Here is a 27,481-nt window from a genome sequence, read left to right as displayed (position 1 = left end):
GGCCGCAGGTGGCTCTGGCCAGCGGGCGGGCGGGCGCGGTGAACGAGCAGGGCGGGCGCGTCCTGGTGGGTGTGGGCGCCCTCCGAGCTCGGGATAAAGGGCTGCCGGTGGCCAAGGAGGCGAAACAGAGCAGCGCCTCAGCTCCTCGGGCTCACCAGCGGCTGCCACTCGGAGGCGGGAGACCGTGCTCAGTCCGTGCCGCTGAGGGGGGGAAAGGCGGGAGGCCCCCACGTAGCCAGAGCGCGGGAGAAGTGGCCGCGCTGAGGGGATAAGAAAAAAAGGAGGGGGCGAGAAACTTGGACGAGCCAAAGTTTGCAGCAGGCGCCTGCTGGCTTCTCACAGGCCGCGAACCCGCCTTTTACCTCCTCGGTGGGATAGGAGCTGAGGGGAGAAGGCGCGCTCGGCTCTCCCCTGAGCCGCGTATGCACAAGCGAGACCCCAGAGGGGCCCGAGGTAAGAGCTTTGCTTCACTCCGGCGAACTGCCGCGCGCTCTCTCGGCATCCCTGCCGGGAAATGAACTGCAGTTCTGCCGAAGCGCAACGGGGGGAGACGTGAAGGAACGAGCCGGCAACGCTTCTGCCCCTCTCTCTTTCTCTCTCTCTCTCAGTGCCTCCCGCCCTCCTCGATAGAGATCAAGGTAGCCAGCGGAAAAGTCACGCTCGCAGGCAGGCAGGCGGTCGAGTAGCGCGCGGGGTTGCTTGGCTCTCGGGAAACCAGCACGGACGGGGCAAAGGGAACTTTTTTGTGGGGGGGGGGGGGCCGCTGTGCAAAGGGAGGACTTCATCAAAGCTTATGGACCGTTGAACATCTCAAGGATGAAGACCAAACGTGGCATCTTGCAGGATTCCGAGCTGTGATTGTTTAGTATAAGGGCAACTAAAGTTTTCTTTTTAAAAGTTTCTGAGATAAAGCGCCCCCCCCCTCATGTGACAGAAACGCAGGGAGACCAGGGAGCCGGTCTGAATGGTTCGTAATGGGCAAAACCCCACACTGTTTAAGATGGCCATATGATGATAGGTGGGAGGTAGCAAATTACAGCCGGCACTGACATTTTCTTCAATAATAAACGCGCTCTGTTTCTTGCCCACCTCCCCCCCCCCGCCCCCGATCATTTGGTTCACAGCTTTGAATGCAGGGGATGCTGAAACGTTTATATGGTTGTGGCCCCTTTCCAAGCTAAGCAATCCTGTGTTGATATAAATTAAATGATGTGCGCTCCATTCATTTCTGTGAGAACTGCCCTCTCTGTTCAGGACATCTACTAGAATCATTTTTAAGAGTGTCAGCAATACTCCAAGGTGACTATTAATTGTAAGGTAGAGTAAACTTAGGCTGCAGCTTATAGATTTTGAAAAGCTTATTATAATTTGTTGTTATGCTGGACGTTGAAAAGATTTTTAATATGTGTGGCAAAGCCTTTTCACCAGACTTGTGGCATGATTGAGCCAACATTAAGTACTTTTAGATTTTGGTGGGAGAGTCAAACAGATGGATTTCAGTGAGAATCAATGAGATATGCAACACAGCCCTATGCACATTTACTCACAAGCAAGTACTTCAGTATTTACTGGGGCTTCATCCCGAATAAGTGAATTTAGGACATTTGGCTAAATTGTGCTTTTAATTTTTATTTTTTAGAAAAATCTGACTCAGAAAGCTAGCTTTCGACATGATCTCTTGGATATCTTCTTACGTTTGTTTTAGGCTCATCATGCATCTTGAAGTTATAAAAATATTTTTAGATGAGCTTATGAGGGCAGAATTAATCTGCTAATTCTATGACTGCCTGTGCTTTCATGGAGAGAATGAGTTTCTTTCATGCAGGCTTGCAACTGTGCCTTCAAATAGATTTGTACAGCATCCTTCAGTTCATGAGAAGGAAGATAAATTATCATCTCATACATACAGTATAATTGTTGGGTGTCTGCATTAGTTGGCTTCTTAGACAGTCCCCTAGCTACCACACTAGAACCCTCCTCTTTAAAACACAGTTTCACTTTTGTTGTTCAGCAAATTAATTCCTAACTGTACCTTAGCTTCAGAATAACCTCACTCTCTTTTGCTTTTGCAGCAAGTCAACTTGGAAGAAGCCTTTATCTTGGAGTTAACCCAGAGGAGGTTTTTTAATCATTCATCATGAAGAGTGTAGTGGAAGACTGCTTCAGAGTAACTGCCTTGCTATTCATAGCTCAAGCAGTTTCTGCTATGGTACTCCCCAATGCAACACTATTTGAGGAGATGCTAGAAAAATACATGGACGAGGATGGCGAATGGTGGATCGCCAAGCAAAGAGGAAAAAGAGCTATCACTGACAGTGATATGCAAAGTATCTTGGATCTTCATAATAAACTACGAGGTCAGGTGTATCCACAAGCTTCCAATATGGAATATATGGTAAGGATGCATTGCTGCTGGTTTGCAGAAAGAAAGAAAGAATGTAATAGTTTGCATCACTGAACAACATAGAAATATTAACTACTTGGCATTTGTATGTTTTTCAAAACTTGCTTCCTATTTGACTGTTTGTTTGTGGTATTATGAGATCAATGAAGTAGGGGTGTGTTTTTTTGGTAGACCCAACACTTTGTTCCAAAAAGATTGAAAGGCTTCATCAATTCCAATTTTTAAAACTATTTAAGTTATTTTAAAGGAATGTCTTAAACTAAGGGCATAACCCAGCAGTTTTAAGTCATATTGAACTGAGTGGAGAAGACTTATAGCAGGAAGTTAACTCTCCCGTTGAAATAACAGGGACTTTGAACTGTTTTATTTTGGCTGACACACATAATGTTGGACAGTTCCCGAAAATTGCTGTGGGAGCCATGTGTGTCATACCTAAGATCACTTTGCAGCCATCTGGAAAAGCAAGGGTTTGAAGATCCCAGGCCACAGAGAGGTTAGGCTGGCCTCAACTAGAGCCAGGGCTTTCTTGGCCGCAGCTCCAATCTGGTGGAACGCTCTGTCACAAGAGACTAGGGCCCTGCGGGACCTGACATCTTTCTGCAGGACCTGCAAGACAGAGCTGTTCCACCAGGCCTTTGGTCAGGGCGCAGCCTGACCCCCTCCTCTGGCAATCTGCACACTGTTTTGCTTAATGGTTGCCATCAATTTGATTTTAATTAATTTTATAATGAATGTTTTTAGAATGTTGGATTATTTTGATTGTTGTTAGCGGCCCTGAGCCCAGCTTCGGCTGGGGAAGGAGGGATATAAATAAAAATTTATTATTATTTATTATTATTAGATTGGCTTTCCCCTCAGAAGGAAGTACTACATTTTCAATGGGGCTTACTTCTGTTGTACTGTAGCCCCTAGCAATGGACATGTTTTCCCCAGGTCTTTTATAACAAGGTTAATTTTTCTGTGAGCCTTTTCCGTGAAAGCTTTAAAAACCATTCTACCAACATGAACACTTATTTTTCCACAGGGTGGCTGGAGACAGGAATGAAACCTGATTCTCCCAATCATACCAAAAGACTTACTGTTAGGATACATGGAAGTTGTAGTTTCCTATTCCACCCAACTCAGTTTATGGAACTGGTGAAACCCGTATGTAAGTGGTAACCCAAGAGCACCATTAATTTTCTGGTGAAAAGGTTTGGGTACATAGCTGTGCTTTAAGGAAGCATCAAGGTATCATCAGAGCTCCAAGGAGAGGCTATTCCATAGGAAGGGAACTGCCAAAGAGAAGGCCCTCCCACAGGTTGCCATTAACTGAGATAGGGGCACAACTAAGAGGGCCTCCAAAGCTGAGTTCAAAGCTCAGCAAGGCAGTAGGGAGAGAGGTATCCTGGTTCCAAGTTCTTCAGAGCTCTATGTTAAAACAGTCTGGAACTTGGCCTGCTAGCTTACTGGCTGCCAGTAACCCTCATTCACCTGGGTAGAAAGTGCTGCTAGCCAACATAGCCACTTGGGCTTCCAAGAACAAAGACCAATTACTCCCCAACTGAATACCTGTTCCTTTAGGGGTAGTACAGTTTCATCCAGAAGTGGCACATTGCTGAACAACTTCCCTCTTGCCAGGATTCTGTTTCTGTTTATTGGCCTTCATCCAACCTTTTACTGCATCTTGATTCTGGTTCAGTACCTACATGGCCTCATCTGATTCAAATGTAACAGAGAGATAAAGCTAAGTGTCATCAGCATATTGTGCTTCAAACCTTTTAATGACCACTCTCAATGGCTTCAGATGATAAATAACATTGGAAACAGTCCCCAGTGGCACCCTATAACACAGGGGTCAGGGGGCTGAGGTGCAGTCATCCAGTGCTTTTAAAATACCAGTTCTTCAGATAGGATTCAAACTACATTCGAACTCCCATCTCACAGAGTAGGTCCAGGAGGATAACATGGCCAAGGGTATTCAAAGTCACTGGGCGGTCCAGCAAGAGTAACAAAGTTGTACTGTCCCATCTCCTGGTAAAGAATAACTACCAAGGTGACCAAGTGTGATTTAGAACCAGGATAAACCTGTGTTGAAATGGGTCTAGATAATCAATTTCTTCCAAGTATTCCTGAAGCATGCCTGTCACCACCCTCTCAAACCTAGGAAGGGAGAATCTGTGACCAGGCAGTAGTTATCAAAAACCTCAGGGTTCAAGGTGTGAGTTTTTTTGTTTTTGTTTTAATTCACATTAGCTGAATTATCTAGGCTATGATACTGCTGTGATATCAATAGTGGTGAGAACAGTTGGCACGATGAGCTCCCCTGCTGCCAAGCTAAGGCATGAGGGTGGCTGTTACAATTTTCATATCATTGATGTTTGGAAGAGTTGCATGTTACTACAATGGCAAGGATGTGGTTTCCTTCTCTCCTAACCTCATGCTGCTCTGGGAAAGTGTGTGGCTTGGCTGAATGGAAAAAAAGAATTTGCCTTGGTGTAGCCCACTGTTGTCTACTCTGACTGCCAGAGGAAAACTCTCCAGGGTCTTGGGCAGAGGTCTCTCATATCATCTGCTACCTGATACTTCTTAACTGGGCATGCCTGGGATTGAATTTCCAGTAGAGCATCTTTTTTTGATTTCCATGTCAGCTTAAATATGGCTTGGATTGAGTTGAGAAAGAGGAAGAGGTGGCTGATTGTGTGTAGTCAGAGCTCTTCTGAGGCTCTGTAATAGAATGCGGATTGAGACATTCAGCTAAAAATCCATAGATCAGGCACCAAGTGCTATCATGCAGGGTTTTTTTTTAGTGGGCATATACTGTATATCAGCCTATGAAACAATTTCAAAGGCACTTTACATGTTTTAGGCATTCACATTTTAAGGGCATGCACACGCTTTGTGGTGAATGAGTTAACATTATGTTTAAGTTTCAGAAACTGTTATTGCTTTTTTATAGTCAAGTTTAATGTATTGTTAATATATATTTGTTACCATTACCACACCAAATAAACAGAGGAAAGCATTATAAATTGAAGAAGATAGAGAACTTCCAGACAATGTCTGTTTTCTTCAGTGAGCATAGTGCTCTGCATGTGACTTGAATACCGAAATGCTGCTTTGCTGTGTACTCTTGATATAGATGCTGAAAGTGCCACAAGTCATGCTGATTGTTGCTACTCAAAATATAATATTAGACAGCATAGGGAACAGCAGTTGTTGTGCGAAACAATGTCTCTTCCTTAAGGTACTTCCTGATGTTGTAAACCGCTCTGTGATCCTCAGATTGAAGGGCAGTATAAAAATTTAATAAATAATTACAATAATTAGCTTCTTTGTTGGGACTACCTTCATTGAAGAAGCTAACACTTGGAAGTACTCTGTTATTCAAGCAGTATGATCAGTCATATTTGCTAATAATTGGTTGGGGTTCTGTTATGCAGCCAAAGGTAGAGATGACACAAGTAGCAGAAAAGGGGAACTTGTAAAAGTGAACTCCCCTTGTTTGATCACTTGCAATGAGTTGTAGATTGAGCAGCAATCAATAGGTCCCCCTTGATTTGCACATTGAGTGTTCACTTCAGGAGTTGTCACCTCCTTCTCTTACTTCGCAAAGAGTCATACGAATGTATTTGAGGCAAAATAAGGGGTGCCACCTCCCAGCATCCCCAGTGACAATTTATTATTACAAAAGGTGATAGCAAGAAAGCATGCTCTGTTGGGGAGCTGGAGCTGCCACTTTTTCTTCTGCCCCAGGTAAGATGGGACAGGAGGAGAAGGAGGTGGCAGAGGTGGGAACAATTCATGAGCACCCATGAATGATTTGTATGCCCCTCACTTGGAACATGCACAAAGGATTTAGCCCCTTCAGGGTTAAATGAAGGTATACTTATGCACCTGTATTCAGTGGGTTAGAGGGTTACAGGTGCTGTCAAAAGATTCATATAAAGTCTACAAAAACATTTATTTTTGAATGAATGAGAAAATTATTACTGAACACTGAAATTTACACAATCACTTATAACATTGTAACTTACCAGCATTACATTTGTAAACAGGATCACAGTGCCATTGTTTTATGCAACACAAGTAATAAGTTCTGTAAGCAACAAACTTTAATTTGATTCAGCTAGAGCCTTTCTAGCTACAGTGTTGCCAGGGATATGGGTGGAACTGCAACTTGTTATAATGTGACAATATGGCAGTGCTGAATTTATGAGCTTTTTCTCTAAGCTTGCTCCTTTCATGTATCTCTTAATTTGCAGAAAGTGGATGTACTTTCCAAAGGATAAATAGAATAAGTAGACTAATTACAGTCCCCACAAGATCCCCAGTTTATTAGAGTGCCACAATTCTACTTGTTCTGTTCAACATAAGTGCCATTGCTTTCTTGATGCAACTAAGAATTCCCTGGCTCCTGGCCATGTGCTACTAAGCACAATGTTTTGCACAATGTTTACTGGAGGGTAACAATAACGCATGGTTTTTACAAATTTCATAGTGATCTGGTTTTCTCTAGGATGAAGGAAGAGAAGCAACTGTAGCATCAAGTTATTTCCTTAAAAAGGCAGTGGTGAAGTAACTGAATCAAACAATTAAAAAAACAGAACAGTTAGTACACTTTTGATTTCAGTTGATATTTTATTGCAGTAAGGAAGTAAAAGGTCAAGTAGAAACATGGAGTCAACATATTAGCATCTAGTAGAGTGGTTGAGACTATCCTTTACCTGCTGCAACATGCTACACACAGGCTGCAACCCATCTTTATGGTTGTAGTTTCGTTCACATTTTCATTATTTGAAAATGAAAATGAAGTTCTGTAGCTGGAAAGGATTGAAAGGGAAAGGCGTCAGGGGCTTAAGGTGCATCTTATAAAATGCAGCAGAGAAGGCGAGAAAAAGGACCTCAGAGAAGGATAAGACAGGTAACTGACAGAAGAAGGCATTGAAGAAAAATGGAAGAAGACAAGAAAGTAACAAAGATCAAGCAAGAAGAAAGTAGGTAGGATCAGCTGTGAGGATAGCAGAAATAAGGAGGAAAGGGAAGAATGTGGGGAAGCCACAGGGGCTTAAGGAGAGAGAAAGGAAGCAAGGAAAAGTGAAAGAAGGAGGAGGAGAGCTGGAGAAAGCAAGAGGTCATAAGTAGGGTGGTCAAGTGTCCCACAAGACCAGTCTTCCATTTGAAGGGATGTCAAAGACAGTAATCCGTTTGAAAGACTTGTCCAGTCCAAGGACTCAGCTACATTGGTAAAGATAAAACACTTTATATGTGTTATAACACTGTGACATCAGATGGAGCTGCGGAGTCCCGTCTTTCGCCAACGGAATTTCTCTGTATGACGTTTACAACACGTTTAACTGAATTGCTTCTTTGATGTGTCTAGATCCAGCCCAAGACAGTCACAAGTTCAGTTCAGGAGAATGCTGATGTGGCCTCACATGATTCAGTAGGGAGCAATTACTAAATATTATAGTAATTATCAATTAGCATGGTCACCTTTTATGCAAATTTGTGTCCTTTCACCCTCTTTTTTGCTGATGTATTTCCTGTTTTTTGGTGATGTGTCAGTGACAAAAACTACTGAGCAGGCAAGGGAAGTTGGTTCTAGCACTATTTATTTACTTAGTGATGCCTCATCTTTCTATACACATTTACATTACTTGTCAGATATAATGAAGGTTTATAGCTGAGAGGAGTTGAAGGGGGGGGAAACAAAAAAAAAGGGCCTGCTCTAAGGTTAACAATACAGTATTATATGAGTATACTTAGAAGTAAGTCCTATTGATTTGGATTTACTGCCAGGCAAACTGATACAGGATTGCAGTCTTAGTAATCCTATACTTACTTCTGAGTAGGCTTGTGTAGGATTAAACTGGGGAAAAAGGTTTCCAATATGTCTTCCTACTTATTTAAAGTACTTTTCATATTTTTCTGCTTTCTTTTCTTTTCTCTCTTTATTTCATTTCATTTTTTATTTACAGCATCTGTACCCTGCTGTTCAGCCAGAGCAGCGAACATAAAATCAGTTGTTTCAGAGACACCTAATGAACACAATTCCCATTTTCAATAACAGAGTACTATGGCCTGTGGGGTGTTTTAAGTGGTTGGTTTTCATAAGTAGAGCACTTAACCAAGAACCTAGCTAGAGTTTTCAAAGTGAAAATGCTTCCTCTCTAGCTTTCCACTTTCCTGCTTTACTTCAAAGCTTGGCGGAAGTGCTCCAGATTCCATGCCTTCACCCAGAGGCTATTGACATGGCATCAAAGGGCTGAGCAATGTCAACTTATCCTCTTATTCTTATCTGGAACTTTTCATCAGTAGATTCTGCCTTGTGAAAGTGGTCAAGAGGGCATGTAGGTAAATCTCTGCTGTGATACCCAAGGATGTATAGTCTTGATGTAAAGTTTATCACAGTGACAACAACAATTTTAAAACACAGAAGCATTCTTTTATTTATCTTTCATTTTGTGCATTTATTTTCTGTTAAATTCATTTTAGCAGTATTGAGGGCTGCAGGCTTTAAGTACATGTAATCAGTACACTAACCAAAATAAAAGATCAAATCAAATGCACACACACATACATAGCTTAGCGCAATCACCTGATGCATGTATACCATATCAAATCAATGTTTCACTCTATAGAACTTCAATCAGAGGTTAATTAAAGTGACATTTTTAAACTGATGGCACTGAGATTGTGTTCTGGCCATTACAGTTACAAAATTAGACTTGAAAGTGTGTGAACCATGCCATGCTTGGTGAGATTGCTGGAGGGGTGGAGTTTCAGTGCCCTTCATAGTTCTTGCCCCCGTCCCCATGATTTTAGTGGCATGAATTACACGAAATAGTCCAAAGTGGGCATAGTTCCCTAATTTATGCAGCTTTCAACTTCTTTTTGGCACTCAATTTGGGTTATTAATTTTTTTATTTCAGAGTATACACACATCCATCAGTATAATGCAGATATGTTTTGGACAGTGTGTAATTTACTCAAAGTGGTAATTAGTACTTTGTGTTGAGTCCAGAATTAAGTGCCTAGGATGGTGCTGGTGAAAGCTGACTTCCCTGCCCAGTCCTATGCCATATGTAACATGGGGGGAACTGATGAGAAAGGAGGAATTCCTGCAAGTTGAATGGAGACAACTTCAGCTAGTGGAACCAGGAGCCTTGAATATTGTTTTAAAAAAGAGCCCAACTATTGGCATTTAGTTTGCAGCATTGTATGAGAAGTTCAGGTAATATATTTTTGAATAAGGAAGCTTCACATTGTTGTTTTTAAATACAGTGGTACCTCAGGTTAAGAACTTAATTCATTCTGGAGGTCTGTTCTTAACTTGAAAATGTTCTTAACCTGAAGCACCACTTTAGCTAATGGGGCCTCCTGCCACCGCCATGCCACTGAAGCACGATTTCTGTTCTCATCCTGAAGCAAAGTTCTTAACCTGAAGCACTATTTCTGGATTAGCAGAGCCTGTAACCTGAAGCGTATGTAACCCGAGGTACCACTGTAAGGTGAGAATGCCCCTGTATGTCAGTGATATGTATTCATGTCTGTATATATCTTTTCTAGCAAATGCACACAAAATTTAAGCCCATGACTCCAGGTTCAGCAAGAGATATTCATGGAGGCCTGCTTCTCTACCTACATCTCTTTAGCTGGATCTGGGCATCTAATTAAAATGTGCTGCTTTGCTATGATATTTCCTATCCAGTTTTTGTATCCTTCTTTCACTTATTCATTGTGATTTGGCTTAAAGAATATAGTGGGTTTTATTTTAAAAGTAAAAAGCACCATACTGTACACTGATATTTACTTTACAAGTCTATTCCTTATATTTAGAATGAATACTGCATTGAGGCTTTCTATCATGCCACAGTAAATGTTTACTTTTGTTGGTGCCAACTGTATGCATTACTGTCTTTACCAAGTCTGAATCTTAGCTCTTTTTAATTCACTTTACAGGTTTTCACATATTGCTTTGGAAAGGTTTTCTTTGTGTTCTGTATGCCACTCCAAAAGATTCTGTGATTCTCTGGCCCAGTTCAGATTTCACATTAAACCATGGATGAAAATAAACTATGGTTAAATCATGCAAATGCACAGTGTATTGGTGCTCATTGCTCAAATGTTTCTGGGATGCTCTTTCTCTACTGATACTGCTGCTATGCTACAGATGACACAAGCTTGCCATGCCATGTGAACTGGGCTTGTGGTACGTCAGGGTTCATTTTAGCGAAAGAAGCACTGAACTTGGATTCTGATGATACAAAAAGCCACATTTTAACTGAAGTGAGGGCGGAGTGTAATGGGAACTTTTGAGCAGTGTGCATTACTAGCATGCTGCTTGTTCACATTTAACCATAGTTTGTTTTAAATTATGCTTTAATGCAATGTGCACACCAAGCCTTTGTCTGAGACTCAGGATACTGATTAGAGGTTGCTTGTAGAAGCATTTCAGAGTACAATTATGAAACCAAAATCAGTGACATTTCTGGTAAATTGTTTGAAGATTATTTTATAAGATAGTTGCATGTTTCTCAGGGTGAGGCATCTGTCTTGGGGATTGGTCCTGAGGCAGCTGGAGATATCCCCTTTTCACATTTTAATTCATATTCAAATCTGATGTACATATTCAAATCTCTGTGCAACTTTGTGTCATACTGATTTTTGTGAAAATTCACAAACATTAAGCTGGTTGTATTTCCACATGTGAACTTTAGCAAACTGAACAGTGCTTGAGGGTTTAGTATGGAAACATGTATCTACTGATAACTATTCGTTATTGTACAATCATACTAATATAATTGCTTGGATATTTGTCTGGAATTAGGCTACAATGGAGAACATCACTGAAATATTAGAAAGCTGTGCATTTCTGAATATTGTTTTGCAGCTAGTTCAATCTTTCCTTGCTACATTGGAATAATTTAATCACTGTAAATGGATTACAAATTAAATTTAACTTTGTAACTGTCATTATTTCTACATCAACAACGATCCAGGTCATATCTTGTGTAGAGATAAAGATTCCCATTCCATATTATTTTAGGTGCTATTTAATTGTATGGTTAATGTCATGTGGTATTTAACTTCAAAGATTAAGAGGTGTGTATTTTCTTCCTTTTATAGAGAATACAGTCTCAAAATATTTGTGTCCACCTCAGCATTAATTGAGGAGTTAGCTAGTTGAAATGCACTGAGCAACTGTGCATGGATCAGTACTCAGTGAACAAATACCTTATTTGCACCAAGCTCATATGCAATGCAATGCAACTACAGTAATGTAGTTAAAGAAAATATACATTGTTCTGCCTGCATTTAAACATACAAAAGTAAGGTGGATATTTTGCCATGTAGGCAATGTAGAAAACAGAATATTATTCTAATTATTTTAAAAAGTATAAACCTTTCAGGATGACTTTGAATAATCGATCCACCCTCAACAGTTCCTAAGGATGTATGTGTTTATCTGCCATGAGTGAACACAAGAAATGAAATGCTTCATCAAAGGGAGCTTTTGCAGTGCTTTGGACAGTTGTGCTTCATTATTCACTGCAGAAAATGGATTCCCGCTAAAAATCCCACTTGATCACAAGCATTGCCTTACTTGCTGGAATATACTATAGAAAGATTACCAGTGGGGTTCTCTATTTATGTCCACTCAGAAGTATGCCCCATTAAGTCCAATGGGGCTTTCTGCCTGGTGGTTGCTATAAGATACCATTAATTATTGCCAAAGTAGAAACATCTACAAAAAAGTATGTAGAACAGTGATGGGGGATCTGTAGCTCATCAGATGTTGATAGACTACAACTTCCATCACTCCTGATAATGAATTGTGCTTGCTGGAACAGAAGGGAGTTGGAGTCCAGCAGTATCTGGAGGATCACAGATTCAGAATCTCTGCTTTAGAACAGCATTGCACAATTTGTTGAAGCATCAAATTTCTTGAATTTGTAAAAATCACTAGTTTAAATTACAAAAAAAACCTTATCATTTCACTGGGTCAAAGTCAGTCTCATTATACAGATGGGAGTTATGAACAGATTCGATTTGACATATGGACTAACTAATTATGAAATCTGGTGATACCACTAATTCCAGTTCAATTTGCTTCTCAGGTTAGCAAAGGGGGGGGGGGGAGGGAGCTAATGTCAACAAATGTGGTATTACAATTTAGATGCTTGATAGTTGAAATTATCTTTATGATATAAGTAAACTAACCTCCTTGCAATTTGGAATCTGGCAACCATTTCATGAGTCCAAACACAGCTTATTGTGAAAATATAGACTCTTCAGGGGATCCAAGACATATCTGAAAAAATGTATGAAGGGTATCTTGTGGCTTTCCATTCGGGTGTCTCAGTTTAGGCCTTGATCACAAGAATGAACTTTTCACTCCAAAGTCTTGCTTGTTTCCTACTTCTTTGTAGGATAAATACGATCAAGGATTCTTATGACACATAATGTTCTAGATTGTGCAACTTGAGTAATAAAAAATCAATCATTGGAATGGATTTGTAGAAAACCAAAGTAAGTTCAAAGCAGAGGGGGGGGGCATAGGGGGCAATAAATGAAAAGAATGAACATTGTTTTGTTAAGCAAGGTGTCAGGTGAAGGGGGCATGAGTCAAACAAAGACTTATGCCATAAGTATTGCCAAATGAAGTCCTATTTCACTGGGATAAGTGGCATCATAGGTTGTTTGTTCATGTGCATCACAAAATGTCCCTTTTCATAAGCTTTAAACACTTTCAAACAATTTCATTTTTCCTTCTCTCCCCACCTCCTCAAATATAGACATGGGATGTAGAGCTGGAGAGATCAGCACAATCCTGGGCTGAGACATGTCTTTGGGAACATGGTCCTGCAAGTCTTCTTCCATCCATTGGGCAGAACCTGGGAGCACACTGGGGAAGGTATAAATAATTATATTTTACAAATGATTTCAAACAGTGTAAAAAAAAAGGTTCTCCTTAAAAATGTCATATAAACATTGTTTCTGTTGATAACTGCGGCGGCTGTTTGAATTATTTTTGAGTTTTGCTGGTTCCCTTTTTGTAGATATAGACCTCTAACATTTCATGTCCAAGCATGGTATGATGAAGTGAGAGACTTCAGCTATCCTTATCCTCAAGAATGCAACCCTTATTGCCCTTATAGATGTTCTGGTCCTGTATGTACCCATTATACACAGGTGGGTATGCATTATTCTTCCCAATATCAACAGTGATGTAATCAATTTGAGAAGTTTTTGCTTTGGATATAACACTAAGCCAGGGATTGTGTTTCTTTTCTTCCACTCACATATGGGCAAAGAAGGCAAAATTGGCCTATTCATGATAAGCCATTAACTGTGGTTTACCTTGACATGTGAACCGGCCCAGTGTGTCATGAATTCAGTTTAAAGAGACAAGTATAGAATTTAGTAATGAAACATTCAGAATTCATTTTAAGCAAGTTTGTTTAAAGTGACACTTAATACAACTGATTATATATCTATATCTATCATCTATCTATCTATCTATCTATCTATCTATCTATCTATCTATCATCTATCTATCTATCTAATCTATCTATATCTATCTATCAATCATCTATCTATCATCTATCTATCTATCTATCTATCTCTATCTATCTATCATCTATCTATCATCTATCTATCTATCTATCTATCTATCTATCCATCTATCATCTATCTATCATCTATCTATCATCTATCTATCATCTATCTATCATCTATCTATCTATATCATCTATCTATCTATATCATCTATCTATCTATCTATCTATCTATCTATCTATCTATCTATCTGTCTGTCTATCTGTCTATCATCTATCATCTATCTATCTATCTATCTATCTATCTGTCTATCATCTATCATCTATCTATCATCTATCATCTATCTATCTATCTATCTATCTATCTATCATCTATCTATCTATCATCTATCTATCTATCATCTATCTATCTCCATTCTGCTTTTAAGAGCAAAATAATTGCATTTTTATGCATGATCAAAGACCATAACTGTTTTATTTTATTGAGATCAACAGATGATGTAAATAAGTGGAATCCCGTCAGAATCCACTCATGCTAGCAAGAGATCTGCAGTATATATACTTTCCTCGACTATTCAGTGCATTAAACTTTAACTATATTAATTTTTCTTCTCTCTCTATGACTGCAGTACTGCTTGTATTTTTTTAAAAAAAGTTTTCTGGATAGTATTATAATATTCATTTGTTTTGATTTGAGTCAGGCATTTAACTGTCTTTCTTTTGTTTTGTCCAATAGGTGGTATGGGCCACAAGTAGCAGAATAGGTTGTGCAGTTAATTTGTGCCATAACATGAATGTCTGGGGACAGATATGGCCAAAAGCCATTTACCTGGTGTGCAATTATTCTCCCAAGTAAGTATATATGACAGATTAAGAAGTTAGCTATGGTACATTGGTACACAGAGATAGGTATAAAACAACCCCAGTGCCATTTTTTAAAAAACAGAAAAGCTATTGGGAGGGTTACTTTGGGAGGGTTGGAACCCGTGGCCCACCAGATGTTGTTGGACCAGATGTTCAGCCCCAGATTTGCCCCAGCCAAAGGCCAAATGGTTAGGAATGATGGGCGTTATAATCTAACATCTGCAGGACCAAAGATTAGTAGTCATCCCTGGACTACAGAAATGTTGGGGCTGGGAGTGCTTTATTATTTTCCCACACAAGCTGCTTTTTAATCTCATAAGGTACACATGGGTTTGTGACAATTTAACACCCCGCTCTCACCACCATCATGTTTCTATTCCATATTCCCAATCCCTAAGGTTTCTTTTCTTTTAGCGTTGGGGGGAGGTCTGCTACATTTATAAATATATCAGCCGCTCCCCATGTGGCTGGGTCATTAAAATATTACCCCAGCCACATGGAAGCTGGTCACAGAAAATGTGCCTGTTACACATAATTAAACCATGAAACCTGTGTTTTTATTTCTAAAGGACAAAGGAACTTTTAAAAATAAGCTTTGAATTTTACATTTCAAATTAAACATTTTACAAACATTTTACAAACTTTAAAATATCCAATGACTTCCCTTCTTCTCCTTCCATGGTTCATTTTATGTATCATACATTCCTGCATATTTTGCTATAACCATTCACATCAGTTTTCCACTTTTACATCCATCAAAAATTATTTACTCTGTTGAATTTATCTTAGTGCTGCCAGTGTTTTCAGCTGCAAACAGTTATTTTCAATAAATGTTTTCCGCTCTTCTTTAAATGTATGTACTTCTTGCTCTCTTATTCTCTATGTTAAATGTGCAAGTTCTACATACTCTATCAACTTAAGTTGCCAATCCTCTTTAGTTGGGAGCTCGTTCACGTTCCAGTTTGGGGCTAACAAAACACAGGCTGCAGTTGTTGCATACATAAATAACCTTTTGCATGCCCAGTCGCAGACCCCTCATCCCCAGGAGCCAGGCCCGGATAAATAAGACACAACACAGCATAGTTATGGGATTAAAATTAGGTCACAACTTAATTAAATTTCAGATGTAGGAAACCTTGGCTTAGGCATTGGGCATGTATCCCTCTCAGCCCCCAATTGGAGTCTGAGGCTAAGCAGTGACAGACAGGAATTATGGGGGACACTACAAAACATGTGTTTACGCAGCCCCCCCCACTCCTCCAGTTCTGGGAGTTTGACCATACACCAAGCACTCACGGTCAGTGACTTCCAGCATAAACCCCTCTAACAGGGTGCTGCTAACAATCATTTTCAAATATTTCTCTTTCAATGAATTTTCAAAGCTTCTCCCAGAGATTAAGATCTATATTGTGTCCTATATCTATTGCCCAGTATGTCATTGAAGCTTTACCTTGCTCGTTTTTTGTTTCCCATTCTAATAAAAAATTATGCATTTAGACAGAAGTTTATCCTTTATTTTGTAAGAGTTCTTTTTCAAATTGTGAGCTTTGGTCCAGAAACCCATTCTTTCTATCCAATTTAAACATGTCATATACCTGGTGATATTGCAACCAATCTGTAACTTGGCTCCTTAAGTATTCCATTGATTTCAGTTTGGGTTCTCCCCCTGTACAACCCAGCAGTTCCCTATAAGTCACCCATTGTCTGTCTGCAGACAAAGGAACATTTAATCTATTAGGTAACAGAGAAAAATCAGACTGAATTTTCTGTTTTGAGTTTCTGTAATGTGTTGCATTGTTTCTAGTGGAGCTTTGACCCAGTGCAATGGTAACACGTTTTGAATTTTGCAAGCTCCAACCTAAATCTGTTTTAGTCCAAAATTACAACATTCCAAGCATTCTCGAAAATCTGCCAGCTCCATTTATATACACAATCTGCTCATTTTACAACAGATGATTAGAGGGGATTTGATTGGCAGCAGTTCACCTGCATTATGGTAATTTTGCATGGTGTTAAATAAGGCTGCACTTGGCTACATTCTTCCTTGGCTTTGGAACAGCATGGGCAGAGCAGACCTATACTCCAATTTTGTTGGGGTTTGGGAGGGGAGGGAGATATGGCGCTACTGTGCTGGCAGAATGATAGTCACGTACTGTACCCAAAGGAGTGGAGGGACAACCATAAATTTCCCATAAGGAGAAAAATAGCAAACACCACTTCTCCCTCCCAGACTCCTCCATGGAAACACCACCAAAATATGCTAAGGAGGGGCTGTGCCAGACAGGCGCTTGCATGACAGACTTGGAGGGATCCAATGAATTCAGATCCCAGGAGCAGACCCACAGCACTCTCCCCTGCATTGCTGCACAACATGGAAAATTATACCCCAATGCTCCCTTTCCACAAGGGCCATTGGGACTCGCATAGGCAGAATCAACCCCACTATTGTGAGACCCCAATGATCCTTCCAAGCAAGGGTTTGAGTCTCCCTTGTGTGGCTCATGATCAGCATTTCAGAGCACAGCACACACAAAGAGAAGGAAAAAGATCCCACACAACGCTGTACCCACATAGCTTTCTGGGCAGGAAGCCTGCATAAAACACATACAAAGAGTATGTACCCCAATGTATCCTCTCTTCTGTTCTCATTAGGAAAAAGAAAAAATACCCCTCAGTTTGGCCAATTATCAACCTCAGCCCTCATTTGTGAAATCAAGCAATTTCCTCTGTACCTTTGGCTCTACCAGCAGGAAGGATAATCTTCTGAGCATGTTTCTGGGGATTAGCTATATATGTTGCAGCTATAGATCACGTTGTCCTACTTACCAAATGCATTAATTGTGCCTGTAGCTCAATAAAATACTATATCAAAAGCTTATTAAGGCCTGAGAATACATGTCTCTGCCCTCCCTGCCCCTAGGGCATTTAGGGTAATGCTTTGGAAGCAAATCTACCATTCATGGCATGTCACCATAGCAATAGCTGTGCCACTCTTACAGCACCATGTAGGAGGTATGACTTGTGCCCCCTAAAAAGCAGTCCAGGTGAACCAACCACCCCAGTTGGGTGAGAAGAAGATTCACAGTCACAAGTGCCTGTGTCCTTATTAGGTCAGTGATAGACCTTTTAAACTGTGCAAAACAAAATATTTATAATGAATATATTTCACTAAATAGCATTTCTCCCCTAGGGGTAATTGGTGGGGGCATGCGCCATACAAGCATGGTCGCCCATGTTCTGCATGTCCACCTAGTTTTGGAGGAGGCTGTAGAGAAAATCTTTGTTATAAAGGTGTGTATTCAGCAAATTAAATTGTATCTGCTGCCACTTTTCTTGGTATCCAAGGGAAAGGGAAGGGATCATTTGATTCCACGGGAATTCTATGTGTTGGTCAAAGGCTTATTCGTATTTTTTACTCCACATGAAGTGACTTTGATGGTCAGAAAAACATAATGAATATTTGGCTTTAACAGTTTGTACCAAAAAGCTTTTGCAAATCGACACCTATATCATTCCATCTTCCAAGAAAGACCAAAAATCATGCAATGAATTCATTAACACTGCAATCCTATATATGTCTATTCAGAAGTGAATCCTACTGGGCTTGCTTTCAAGTCAGCAAACATTGGATTGCAGCCTAAATTTATCCTAATTCAGAACCTTCTGAACACAACAGAAGGCATTTTCACACTTTCTATCTGGGGATAAAATGTAGCATACAATGGTACCTTGGTTTGCATATGTCTTGGTTTGCATACCTTTTGGATTACAAACACGTCAAACCCGGAACTGTGTGTTCCGGTTTGCAACCTGTTTTTGGATTACAACCCATTTTTTTTGGATTACGAACAACTTATTTTGAAGGCCCTATTGGCGAAAGTGCGCCTTGGGTTACAACCTGTTTTGGTTGTACAACAGACCTCCAGAACAGATTATGGTTGTAAACCAAGGTACCACTGTAATTGGAGTGCTGACCAACATGTACTTATTAGAATATGAGTAAAGAACTTCCCTGCGTAGAACTGTACTTGAATAGAGCTTTCTCTGTGTAATCTGGAATGTTGCCTTTGCAAGCTTCCTGAGTCCATAGAGCAGGCATGGGGAAGCTATAGCCCTCCAGATGTATTTGGACAACAATTCCCATCATACCTGGCCATTGGCTGGGGTCAATGGAAGCTGGAGTCCAACAACATCTAAAGGGCCATAGGCTCTCTACCCCTCACTAATATAAACTGGCTCTCTACAGACATTATAATGAACCACGTGTATTGAGGAAAAGCCTATACCTGTGATGCTGCCTCTTCAATGCATGTTCATTATCTTCAGATTGAAGAGGATAATCTCTCATTGTGTCAGTAGCTTTGCATCCTAATACATTTACTTTTGTTTGTAACCTTCACTTAGTGACATGATAGTAAAAACAATTATCACAAGCCAGCCAGTATTAAACATTTTTAAGTCCCATTAATTGTAGTGAGAGATATTTACTCCCAGCAGGGCTTGGAGGTTCTAAGTACTAAGCTGCATTTGTATGCACACAAGCTCCATACAGTGGGACTTACTTCCAAGTAGACCGCCATTGGATTGCTTTGGCTTCCTCATGGCCAGTTACAAGGCATACTTGTTATCCATTTCTGATTCACAGGAATTGACTGTTGTTTAAAAAATGGCATTTGTTCCATTTGTTTGCTATAACAGAAGGTTCAGAAAGACGTTACTCTCCAGAGATGGAAACCAATGAGATTGAACGGCAGCAGTCACATGTTCAGGATTCATCACAAAATCGATTAAGGTCACATGCAGCATCTGATGATGGTGACAGAAATGAAGTCATAAGCAAACTACAAATGTGTAAGTCAATTTCATTTTTTTATCATCGGTTTCATTTTGTTGTTGGATTTTTCTAACACTGTGGGACACAAATAATAATGGCCACTTTCTCCCCCAGCTCAAATTGTTTCCTGTGAAGTACGGCTAAGGGACCAGTGCAAAGGAACAACTTGTAATAGGTAGGGCATCCTTCCAGTTTATCCCGAATCCATGGGATTACATGCATTTTAAAATTTGATTGTTTTTGCTATTATTCTCAGATCAAACTATTTCTGCCCCCTAGGTATGAATGTCCTGCTGGCTGTTTGGACAGCAGTGCCAAAGTTGTTGGAAGTGTACATTATGACATGGTAAAAATATTATAATTAACACTCACTGTAGCACCGTTTGATTACATTTTTTTTTTTTTATCTAGGAGGTTGGCTAATGCACACTATCATTGACAAAACATTATGTAAACAGAACTGGGTGAAAAGTAAGCTAAAATTGATAGAAATATCTGAGGATAACTGTTTGGTGAGATTTTACTCATGATCTCATGTTGAGCTGGAGATTTAGTTAGCACCTCACATAGAGAATTCACAAGTATAATCAGTCATACTGGGTCGTATCCAGTGTCTTTCATATTCAGAATAGACATGTTGAAATTGATTGACCTGATTAACTCAGGTCCATTGATTTCAATAGGGCTATTCTGAGTAGAACTTAGTTGGACACAACCTAATATATCTGGTATCATTTGCTAACTCATCTTTGATAGCATAAAACTGAAAATGACTAATAGATGACTAACTTGCAGTATGTCAGAATATAAGAAAAACACAAGAGTTTGCTTTGAAGTAGAGGTGCTCCTCCTTTTGGAAATGTCATGGGGGAAATAATTGTTCGGCTATGGATCTTAATTTCTGTTCCTGTGTTTTTCTATCATAGCAATCAAGCATTTGCAGAGCTGCAATACATTATGGCATCCTAGATAACGATGGTGGCTGGGTTGATGTTACCAGGCAAGGAAGAAGAAATTATTTCATTAAATCCTATAGAAATGGAGTTCAGTCAATTGGGTGAGTAAAAATACAAATATTCAGTCACAAATGTTGTAGGTAGATCTCAGGTTTTTAATATATTAGCCTATAAGCATGGGATGCGGGTGGCGCTGTGTTCCATTTTCCAATTAATTTGTGCTCCTTTTGCTCAGTTATTAAAAATGTTTGTGGTAATTGTTTTATGATTTCATTGTACATCACTTTGGAGAGCATACATAAAGCAAATATATGGGTGTTGGTAATAATAGCTACGTTTCTGTTTTTATTGTAGCAAATACCAGTCTGCGAATTCCTTCACAGTCTCTAAAGTGCCAGGTTAGCATTAATTTATATAATACAGCATTACTCATTCATTAATGTATATGTCATCTGTTAACATTTATTTGAGTATGCTTTTTAAAATTTCAGTGCAAGCTATCACTTGTGAAACAACTGTGGAACAATTATGCCCATTTTACAAGCCAGCCACACATTGCCCAAGGTAAGCTATTTAATTATGTCTGTTGTTTAATTGCCATTCCTATCACAATGCAGGGGAAAGGCTATTACAAACCATATGGTGATGTTGAACTAGAAATATTAGAGTCATTAGACTTCCTTATATATTGAACTTCAGGCTGCTGACATTATACTGAACCTTATGAATATAAGTTCACACACTGAGGGTGCAGATGGGGGCCACTATGCCAATTCTGGAACAGGCATATTTATTTTCCTTTCCATTAAAACATTTTTTTATGGGGAGAAATGGAAAGGGAAAAGGAAAAAAAAAAAGGAAAAGGAGCCTGGCAGGGCTTTGGATTTGGCCATTTGCTCACCACAACCACTCCTTCTGTTGACTAAGTCAGATTGCTCTGTAGTTGATACATAGGTGGAAGTCTCTGAGCCCCCATTCATAAAAATGTGCTTCTCCATTCACACAGTGAGTTCTGTGTGCACATTGAAGCATGTACAAGTACTATGAACTGAAGGCAAAGCCAGAATCATTGGGAAATCTTCATAGTGTAAAAAGCCCATATGACCAAGAGAACAGGAAAAAATAATAGAACAAAGCAATGCATGGACATAAAACTGTTCCATTATGTGTGCTTTTCATTGGATGAAATGATCAAAAATTTGTACTTGTGAAAAAGTTATAATTGTCTATGTTTTTATTTTATTTTCGATTTTCAAGGCTCTATTGCCCTCACAATTGCATGCAGGCAAATCCACACTATGCTCGAGTGATAGGATCAAGAATTTATTCTGATGTAAGTAAGATAACATATTTCTAAATCTGGAGTGTAAAATAATTGCATTTATACAATTATTTATTATTCATTTATACTAGCTTAGCAGGTGGGGAATTGAATCATTAAAAATATGTGGCTTCATTTCCAGTTTAGATCCATTGATATACATTGATTCTCTGATTTAATTTTTTAGTGTAAACAGACACTATGTTTACAAAGCTGCTTGTTGTCTGTTTTAGCCACTTGAACCAATTGTGAACCAGTATAGATACATACAGTTCAGATATATTCAGTTTCTTTCCAGTCACAGGATACTTTTACACATACCATATCCATGTGGTAAACCCTAACAATTAAAACCTATTTCAGGATGCCACATGGCCGCAATACATATTTTGTGCTAGGAAAGATCTGAAATTGTCAAGAGGAATGTTGAAATGCAAACAGAAAGTAGACCACACAACACAAGCGGACTAAGAAAAGCCAAAGCAAGAAAGATTTCACTGACTGGCTGTTCTCCTCAGCTGACTGTGACTCCATTCATACACTTACACGTCTCAGTTGCTGTTGGTATCCGTCTCCCTCAGGAGACAATGGGGGGGTGCGCCTTTGGGGGTAGAGCCAAACTGTTGGAAGGTTACCCCACCTGCTGTGGCTCTAGAGACTGAAGTGGAAGAGACATGTTTTGTTGCAGCCAGGGCAGATGAAGGTGTCCAGCTGTGCTGCTGCAGATGCACCATGGCGTTTCTTCTCTCTGAACTCCTCCCAGCCATCATTTCTGACCTTTAAAGCCCTAAATGGCCTCTGTCCAGTATACCTGAAGGAGCATTTGCACCCCCATCGTTCAGCCTGGACACTGAGGTCCAGCACCGAGGGCCTTCTGTTGGTTCCCTCGCTGTGAGAAGCCAAGTTACAGGGAACCAGGCAGAGGGCCTTCTCGGTAGTGGCACCTGCCCTGTGGAACACCCTCCCACCAGATGTCAAAGAGAAAAACAACCACCAGACTTTTAGAAGACATCTGAAGGCAGCCCTGTTTAGGGAAGCTTTTAATGTTTAATAGACTATTGTATTTGTTAAGTTGTGGGCGAACATATCAGACGACACAGCGATTCTTCCAAAGCAGCTCTTTATTTGTAAGCTGGAACAGAACTGAACTGAGGAGCTCAGTCAGCCTGCTTATATAGAGCTCCACTAGAATGCAACAGTAACCATTTTCTGTAACTAGCCAATCACTGAATGTCACTTTCGATCCTTCATTTGCATACAAACTATGCAATCACTGAACTTCACTTTCGATCCTTCATTTGCATAACTATCTACAGTATCCCCCTGCTGGCCCAGGGTGAGAACTTCAGTACATAACAGTATTTTAATATTTTGTTGGAAGCCAGATGGGCGGGGTATAAATAATATGTTGTTGTTGTTCTCCGGCCATTGCTATGGATACACGACTTAACTGCCTGTCTCCAAGTTGTCTGCAAGGGATTCCCACATGGTGGGGTTGATGTTACATGTCACTTTGGCAGACATCTTTGTAACACAGAGTTGGTCTACCAACTGGCCTGGTGCTGGAAGACAGCTCCCCGTAGAGAACGTCCTTGGGGATCTTGCCATCTTCCATTCTGTAGACATGACCAAGCCAGCATAGATGTCACTGAAACAGGAGTCTCAGTAGTGACTGGCTATATCACTATGCAGTACCCTCCAGATGTTTTCAATTACAGCTTCCATCAGCTCCAGCCAATATGATAGAAGTTGTAGACCAAACTATCCTGAGGGCATCATGTTGGGGAAGGAATGAGGCACAACCAGCAGTCTTATAAGCTAGAAATGGTTGCTGCCAAATTCATGTTTCCATGGCTCACTTTTAATGCTTTTACCATCACTTGTTTGTTAGAAAATGCTTTTACCATCACTTGTTTGTTAGAAAATACTGAATATTGGTTTATTCAGTACTTGTCAAGTAATGATGAAAGCCAGAAATGTGATCATGCCCTTCTACAATATATATGCTGGTGACTGCAGTCGTGTACAATAGTATAGGGCGATTTCAACTATGCTGACAATCTGATTGGCATTTGAATTATATACACACATTTCTCCTCATATATTTGAGAGCACATTGATAACTTTCTACAGCAGAATAGGTAAAATTCCCTGGAATTCCATCTGTCATCAATAATAAATATCTATGTAAATAAAGGCTTGAAAGATCCTTTTATAAGTGTTTAACATGCCTTTGCAGACTGATTCTATGCTGTTGTAAGTATCTGGAATTTTGCTGAGTAGCGAAAGAAGGAAAATGATTAAGCAGCTCGGTATTCAGATTCTGTGACCTGTTAAATGCTGATGAATGCCAAAGGGTTCACAGCACAGCAATAAAGCGAGGCCTTGTAATACTATATGAAATGTTCATGCTAACTTTTAAAGTACTTTAGACCGTCTTATTTATGCATGGGGCTGTACTGCAACCCAGTAAGACTATGGCCAATATATAATTGCTTAGTAAAGTGTGTTAAATGCAGACTATGAGTTACCCAATACCTTTCATAGTTACCAATACATGGTCATTTTGTCTTTATTAAAACTACATCCCCCTCCCCCAAATGCTGGTGAATACCCTGGTGCTACATAAACCACAAAAAGAGAGAGATGAAAGTTACGTCACTTGATTTGCAATTTTTCATTTAAAAAAAATACCCTTCTATTTTAATTTTCTTAGGCATCTAGTATCTGCCGGACAGCTATACATGCTGGAGTGATTCGGAATGAAGGAGGCTTTGTTGACGTTATGCCAGTGGATAAAAGAAGGATGTATACTGCTTCATTTCAAAATGGGATTTTTTCAGAAAGGTACAGAGTGTGACTTTGAAGACCAGTGTTTACTATCTGCATGCACACACCTGCCATTCTTTGCAATCCTACATTAATCCTGGAATAGTTGTGTTCTACTTAATGCTAATTAACCAGACGTGAGTTGTATAACAATGGCAATTGCCAGGGAGAAGCAGCTGCCTGTTTCCCGTAAGCTCAAATCATAACCCTAAAAGCTGCTTATGAATAAAAACAACTCTTTTGTTGTTGATCCAGTAGCAAATACCATAGTAGCTGATAAGAAAGTTGCATTGAATTTCTTCAGGATTTTCAGGTTTGCTTCTGCCTAGGTATACACGTTTATATCCACAATTTATCAGCAAAATCCTGTCAACATTAAGCATGTGAAATCTCATTTAATTCAGTGATAGAGTTGGCATTTAAAAGCAGAAGTGTTTCACTTTGTATTGTGCCCTAATTATTTAGTGTAGGTAGCTAAGTTTTCTTACACAGGAGGATTTCAACCCCCACCTCCCCAAATAGCTGTGTACTGTAAATAATCACTCTCGCTCTATATATATATGAGATATGTAAAGGTATAGAGAAGATATATTTGGTAGCATGGAGAAATAAACAACAAAATAACTATCCCATTTCCCTAGTGTAGATGGCTTGAATGGTGGTGGTTAGGATTGTGTGCAATTGCCTATCCATTGGATTTCATTGCTGGAGAGGAATCTACTGATGGGGAGGCACCGGCTCTGTGGGCAGAAGCCAGTGTGGTGTAGTGGTTAAGAGTGGTGGACTCGTAATCTGGTGAACCGGGTTTGCGTCCCCGCTACTCCACATGCAGCTGCTGGGTGACCTTGGGCTACTCACACTTCTCTGAAGTCTTTCAGCCTCACTCATCTCACAGAGTGTTTGTTGTGGGAGAGGAAGGGAAAGGAAATTGTTAGCCGCTTTGAGACTCCTCAGGGTAGTGATAAAGTGGGATATCAAATCCAAACTCCTCCTGTAGGAACCACCTTAATGAGCTGGACCAGTGCCTTGTGGATTTCCCAAGGGATCCAATCTTTCTTTTCTCTGCTATGCCAGCCTTGTTTGGTAAATAGTAAATATAATGACAAAATCTGCAACCCCACCTTCCGCCCGGGCTGGCATGAGCTAGCTGAGCTCAGGATATGGCAAAGATCCATCTTTGGTGGCTTCCCAGCCTGAGGACATTAGGCCTACTCTGCCCATGTCATAAAATGTGTTTCAGGATTTCTGATCCTAGTAGTTATTTTGATAGCGCTAAGCTATTGAATTGTATCATAATTTTACATGCTGTCAGGCATGGGTCTTTAATAACCTTGAACACAAGATTGACCTGGGGTGTGTGTGTATGTGTGTTTTGCTGGGAGGGGTGCACTTATTACTTCAGCAGACAGTATTGAACATTTGGAAGTACAGATGGAAGTACAGATAGAAATTTCTGAATATCTATTTGCACATCTGATGGTGGGAGGACCAGGGCTTCTGCAGATGGCTTAAACGCATGGGTAGATTTATCTCTAGAATAAGTGCTTGGTAAGATTGGGATCTTAAAACACAAACTAACCTATATGAAATGTTACTACTTTTTCCCTTCTGTAGTTTACAGAATCCACCAGGAGGCAAGGCATTCAGAGTGTTTGCTGTGGTTTGAAGGTAACAAGTAAACTGTAAAAACAAAAGCTAAATACAGTGCTTGGAAGAAGAGAAAGAAAATGCCATCTAATTTCCTTCCTCAAGTTTGTATAAAGATGTAATATTGCTGTACAGAATATATTTACTGTTTTCTGACTGAAAAGCGGTTTAACTGCATGTAAATCTTAATGGGGAAAAATCTGTAAAGTTAAACATGGGAAAATGCATATGAAAAACTATGATGATAAATAACTTGTTTTGAATCCTGTGTTAAATATTGCTATATTTTCTTAGCATTTATTCCTATGCAATTCGTTTGAAGCTCATAAACGTTCCACAATTTAAAAACAAAACAAAACTGAATACATTATTATTATTATGGTGTTTATTATTATGATGGTGTTTTATGTATGCCACTAACATTAACTGTAAAGGTATATCTATGATAGATCTTATATCCACTGTATATATCATTTTTCATTGCTTAAAATTGGAAAAAAAATAACTAATTCCCTAAAGCAAGCAGTGAACATATATTATTGCAGAAACACACAAAGTCAAAAGAATGAGGTATTTTGTCATTTTTTGATCCAACTTTTTAAAATGCCAGTTGAAACGAATCCTGGTTGAGAGCAGTATATTTTTTAAAATATAATAACTGTCTTGTTTTTGTATCGTGTTGGTGATTCGAATCTTTTAAAAAAAGCAAGATCAGATGCCACCAACTTGGTACAAGCAGTTGTTTACGTAATGATATGTAAAAGTAGGGATCAGATGCCACCAACTTGGTACAAGCCAGTAGCAGCCCCTGTGTGTGTGGCGGGGTGAGGGACACACTGCCTTTCTGGCAGCAGCATCACTGCAGCTCACCTGGATGAGGTTGGGGTGTGGCAGGGCAGCAGCAACATCAAGTCTGCATGAGTACGCTGGCAGCCAATCTAGCACTCTCACAGGTACACACAAGGACCTTTCACCTCTCTGTCACCCTGTCCCAGCCCCATAAGCATTGCCCCACCACTCCTGTTCAAAATTTAGAGTTTTAAATCCTACAATCATGTCAAGCATTGGTGAGACTGACATTTG

At 39.8% G+C, this 27,481-nt stretch overlaps 1 protein-coding gene across 3 annotated transcripts; it reads left to right on the top strand.

The window, feature by feature from the left end:
* On the top strand, positions 1–27,161 carry CRISPLD1 (cysteine rich secretory protein LCCL domain containing 1). Of its 3 annotated transcripts, none has more exons than XM_083449842.1 (15): positions 1–453; positions 2,073–2,395; positions 13,186–13,304; positions 13,450–13,582; positions 14,684–14,799; positions 18,002–18,102; positions 19,510–19,662; positions 19,760–19,820; positions 19,925–19,991; positions 20,572–20,702; positions 20,956–20,999; positions 21,093–21,165; positions 21,859–21,934; positions 24,639–24,769; positions 26,366–27,161. In XM_083449842.1, exons 2-15 carry the CDS (start codon positions 2,138–2,140, stop codon positions 26,415–26,417), a joined length of 1,515 nt encoding a protein of 504 aa, XP_083305968.1. In that variant the 5' UTR covers positions 1–453; positions 2,073–2,137; the 3' UTR covers positions 26,418–27,161. The 3 variants fall into 3 exon arrangements, with proteins under 3 accessions (XP_083305968.1, XP_083305970.1, XP_083305969.1); XM_083449844.1 differs by lacking the exon at positions 1–453 and adding an exon at positions 939–967; XM_083449843.1 differs by lacking the exon at positions 1–453 and adding an exon at positions 1,238–1,299.
* Positions 27,162–27,481: the final 320 nt, after the last annotated feature.

This window comes from Podarcis tiliguerta (assembly GCF_965153285.1).
Source record: "Podarcis tiliguerta genome assembly, chromosome: 7".
Taxonomy (NCBI): domain Eukaryota; kingdom Metazoa; phylum Chordata; class Lepidosauria; order Squamata; family Lacertidae; genus Podarcis; species Podarcis tiliguerta.
The sequence above is the reverse complement of the archived record's forward strand: the minus strand, read 5'-3'. Positions and strand labels throughout refer to the sequence as shown.

Excerpts from the sequence above, each read along its gene's own strand:
- CRISPLD1 (XM_083449842.1), top strand. The coding sequence starts at position 2,138 with ATGAAGAGTGTAGTGGAAGACTGCTTCAGAGTAACTGCCTTGCTATTC. Across the intron at positions 19,663-19,759 it reads CATAAGCAAACTACAAATGT|CTCAAATTGTTTCCTGTGAA; the intron begins GTAAGTCAATTT and ends TTTCTCCCCCAG. Across the intron at positions 21,166-21,858 it reads CCAGCCACACATTGCCCAAG|GCTCTATTGCCCTCACAATT; the intron begins GTAAGCTATTTA and ends TCGATTTTCAAG.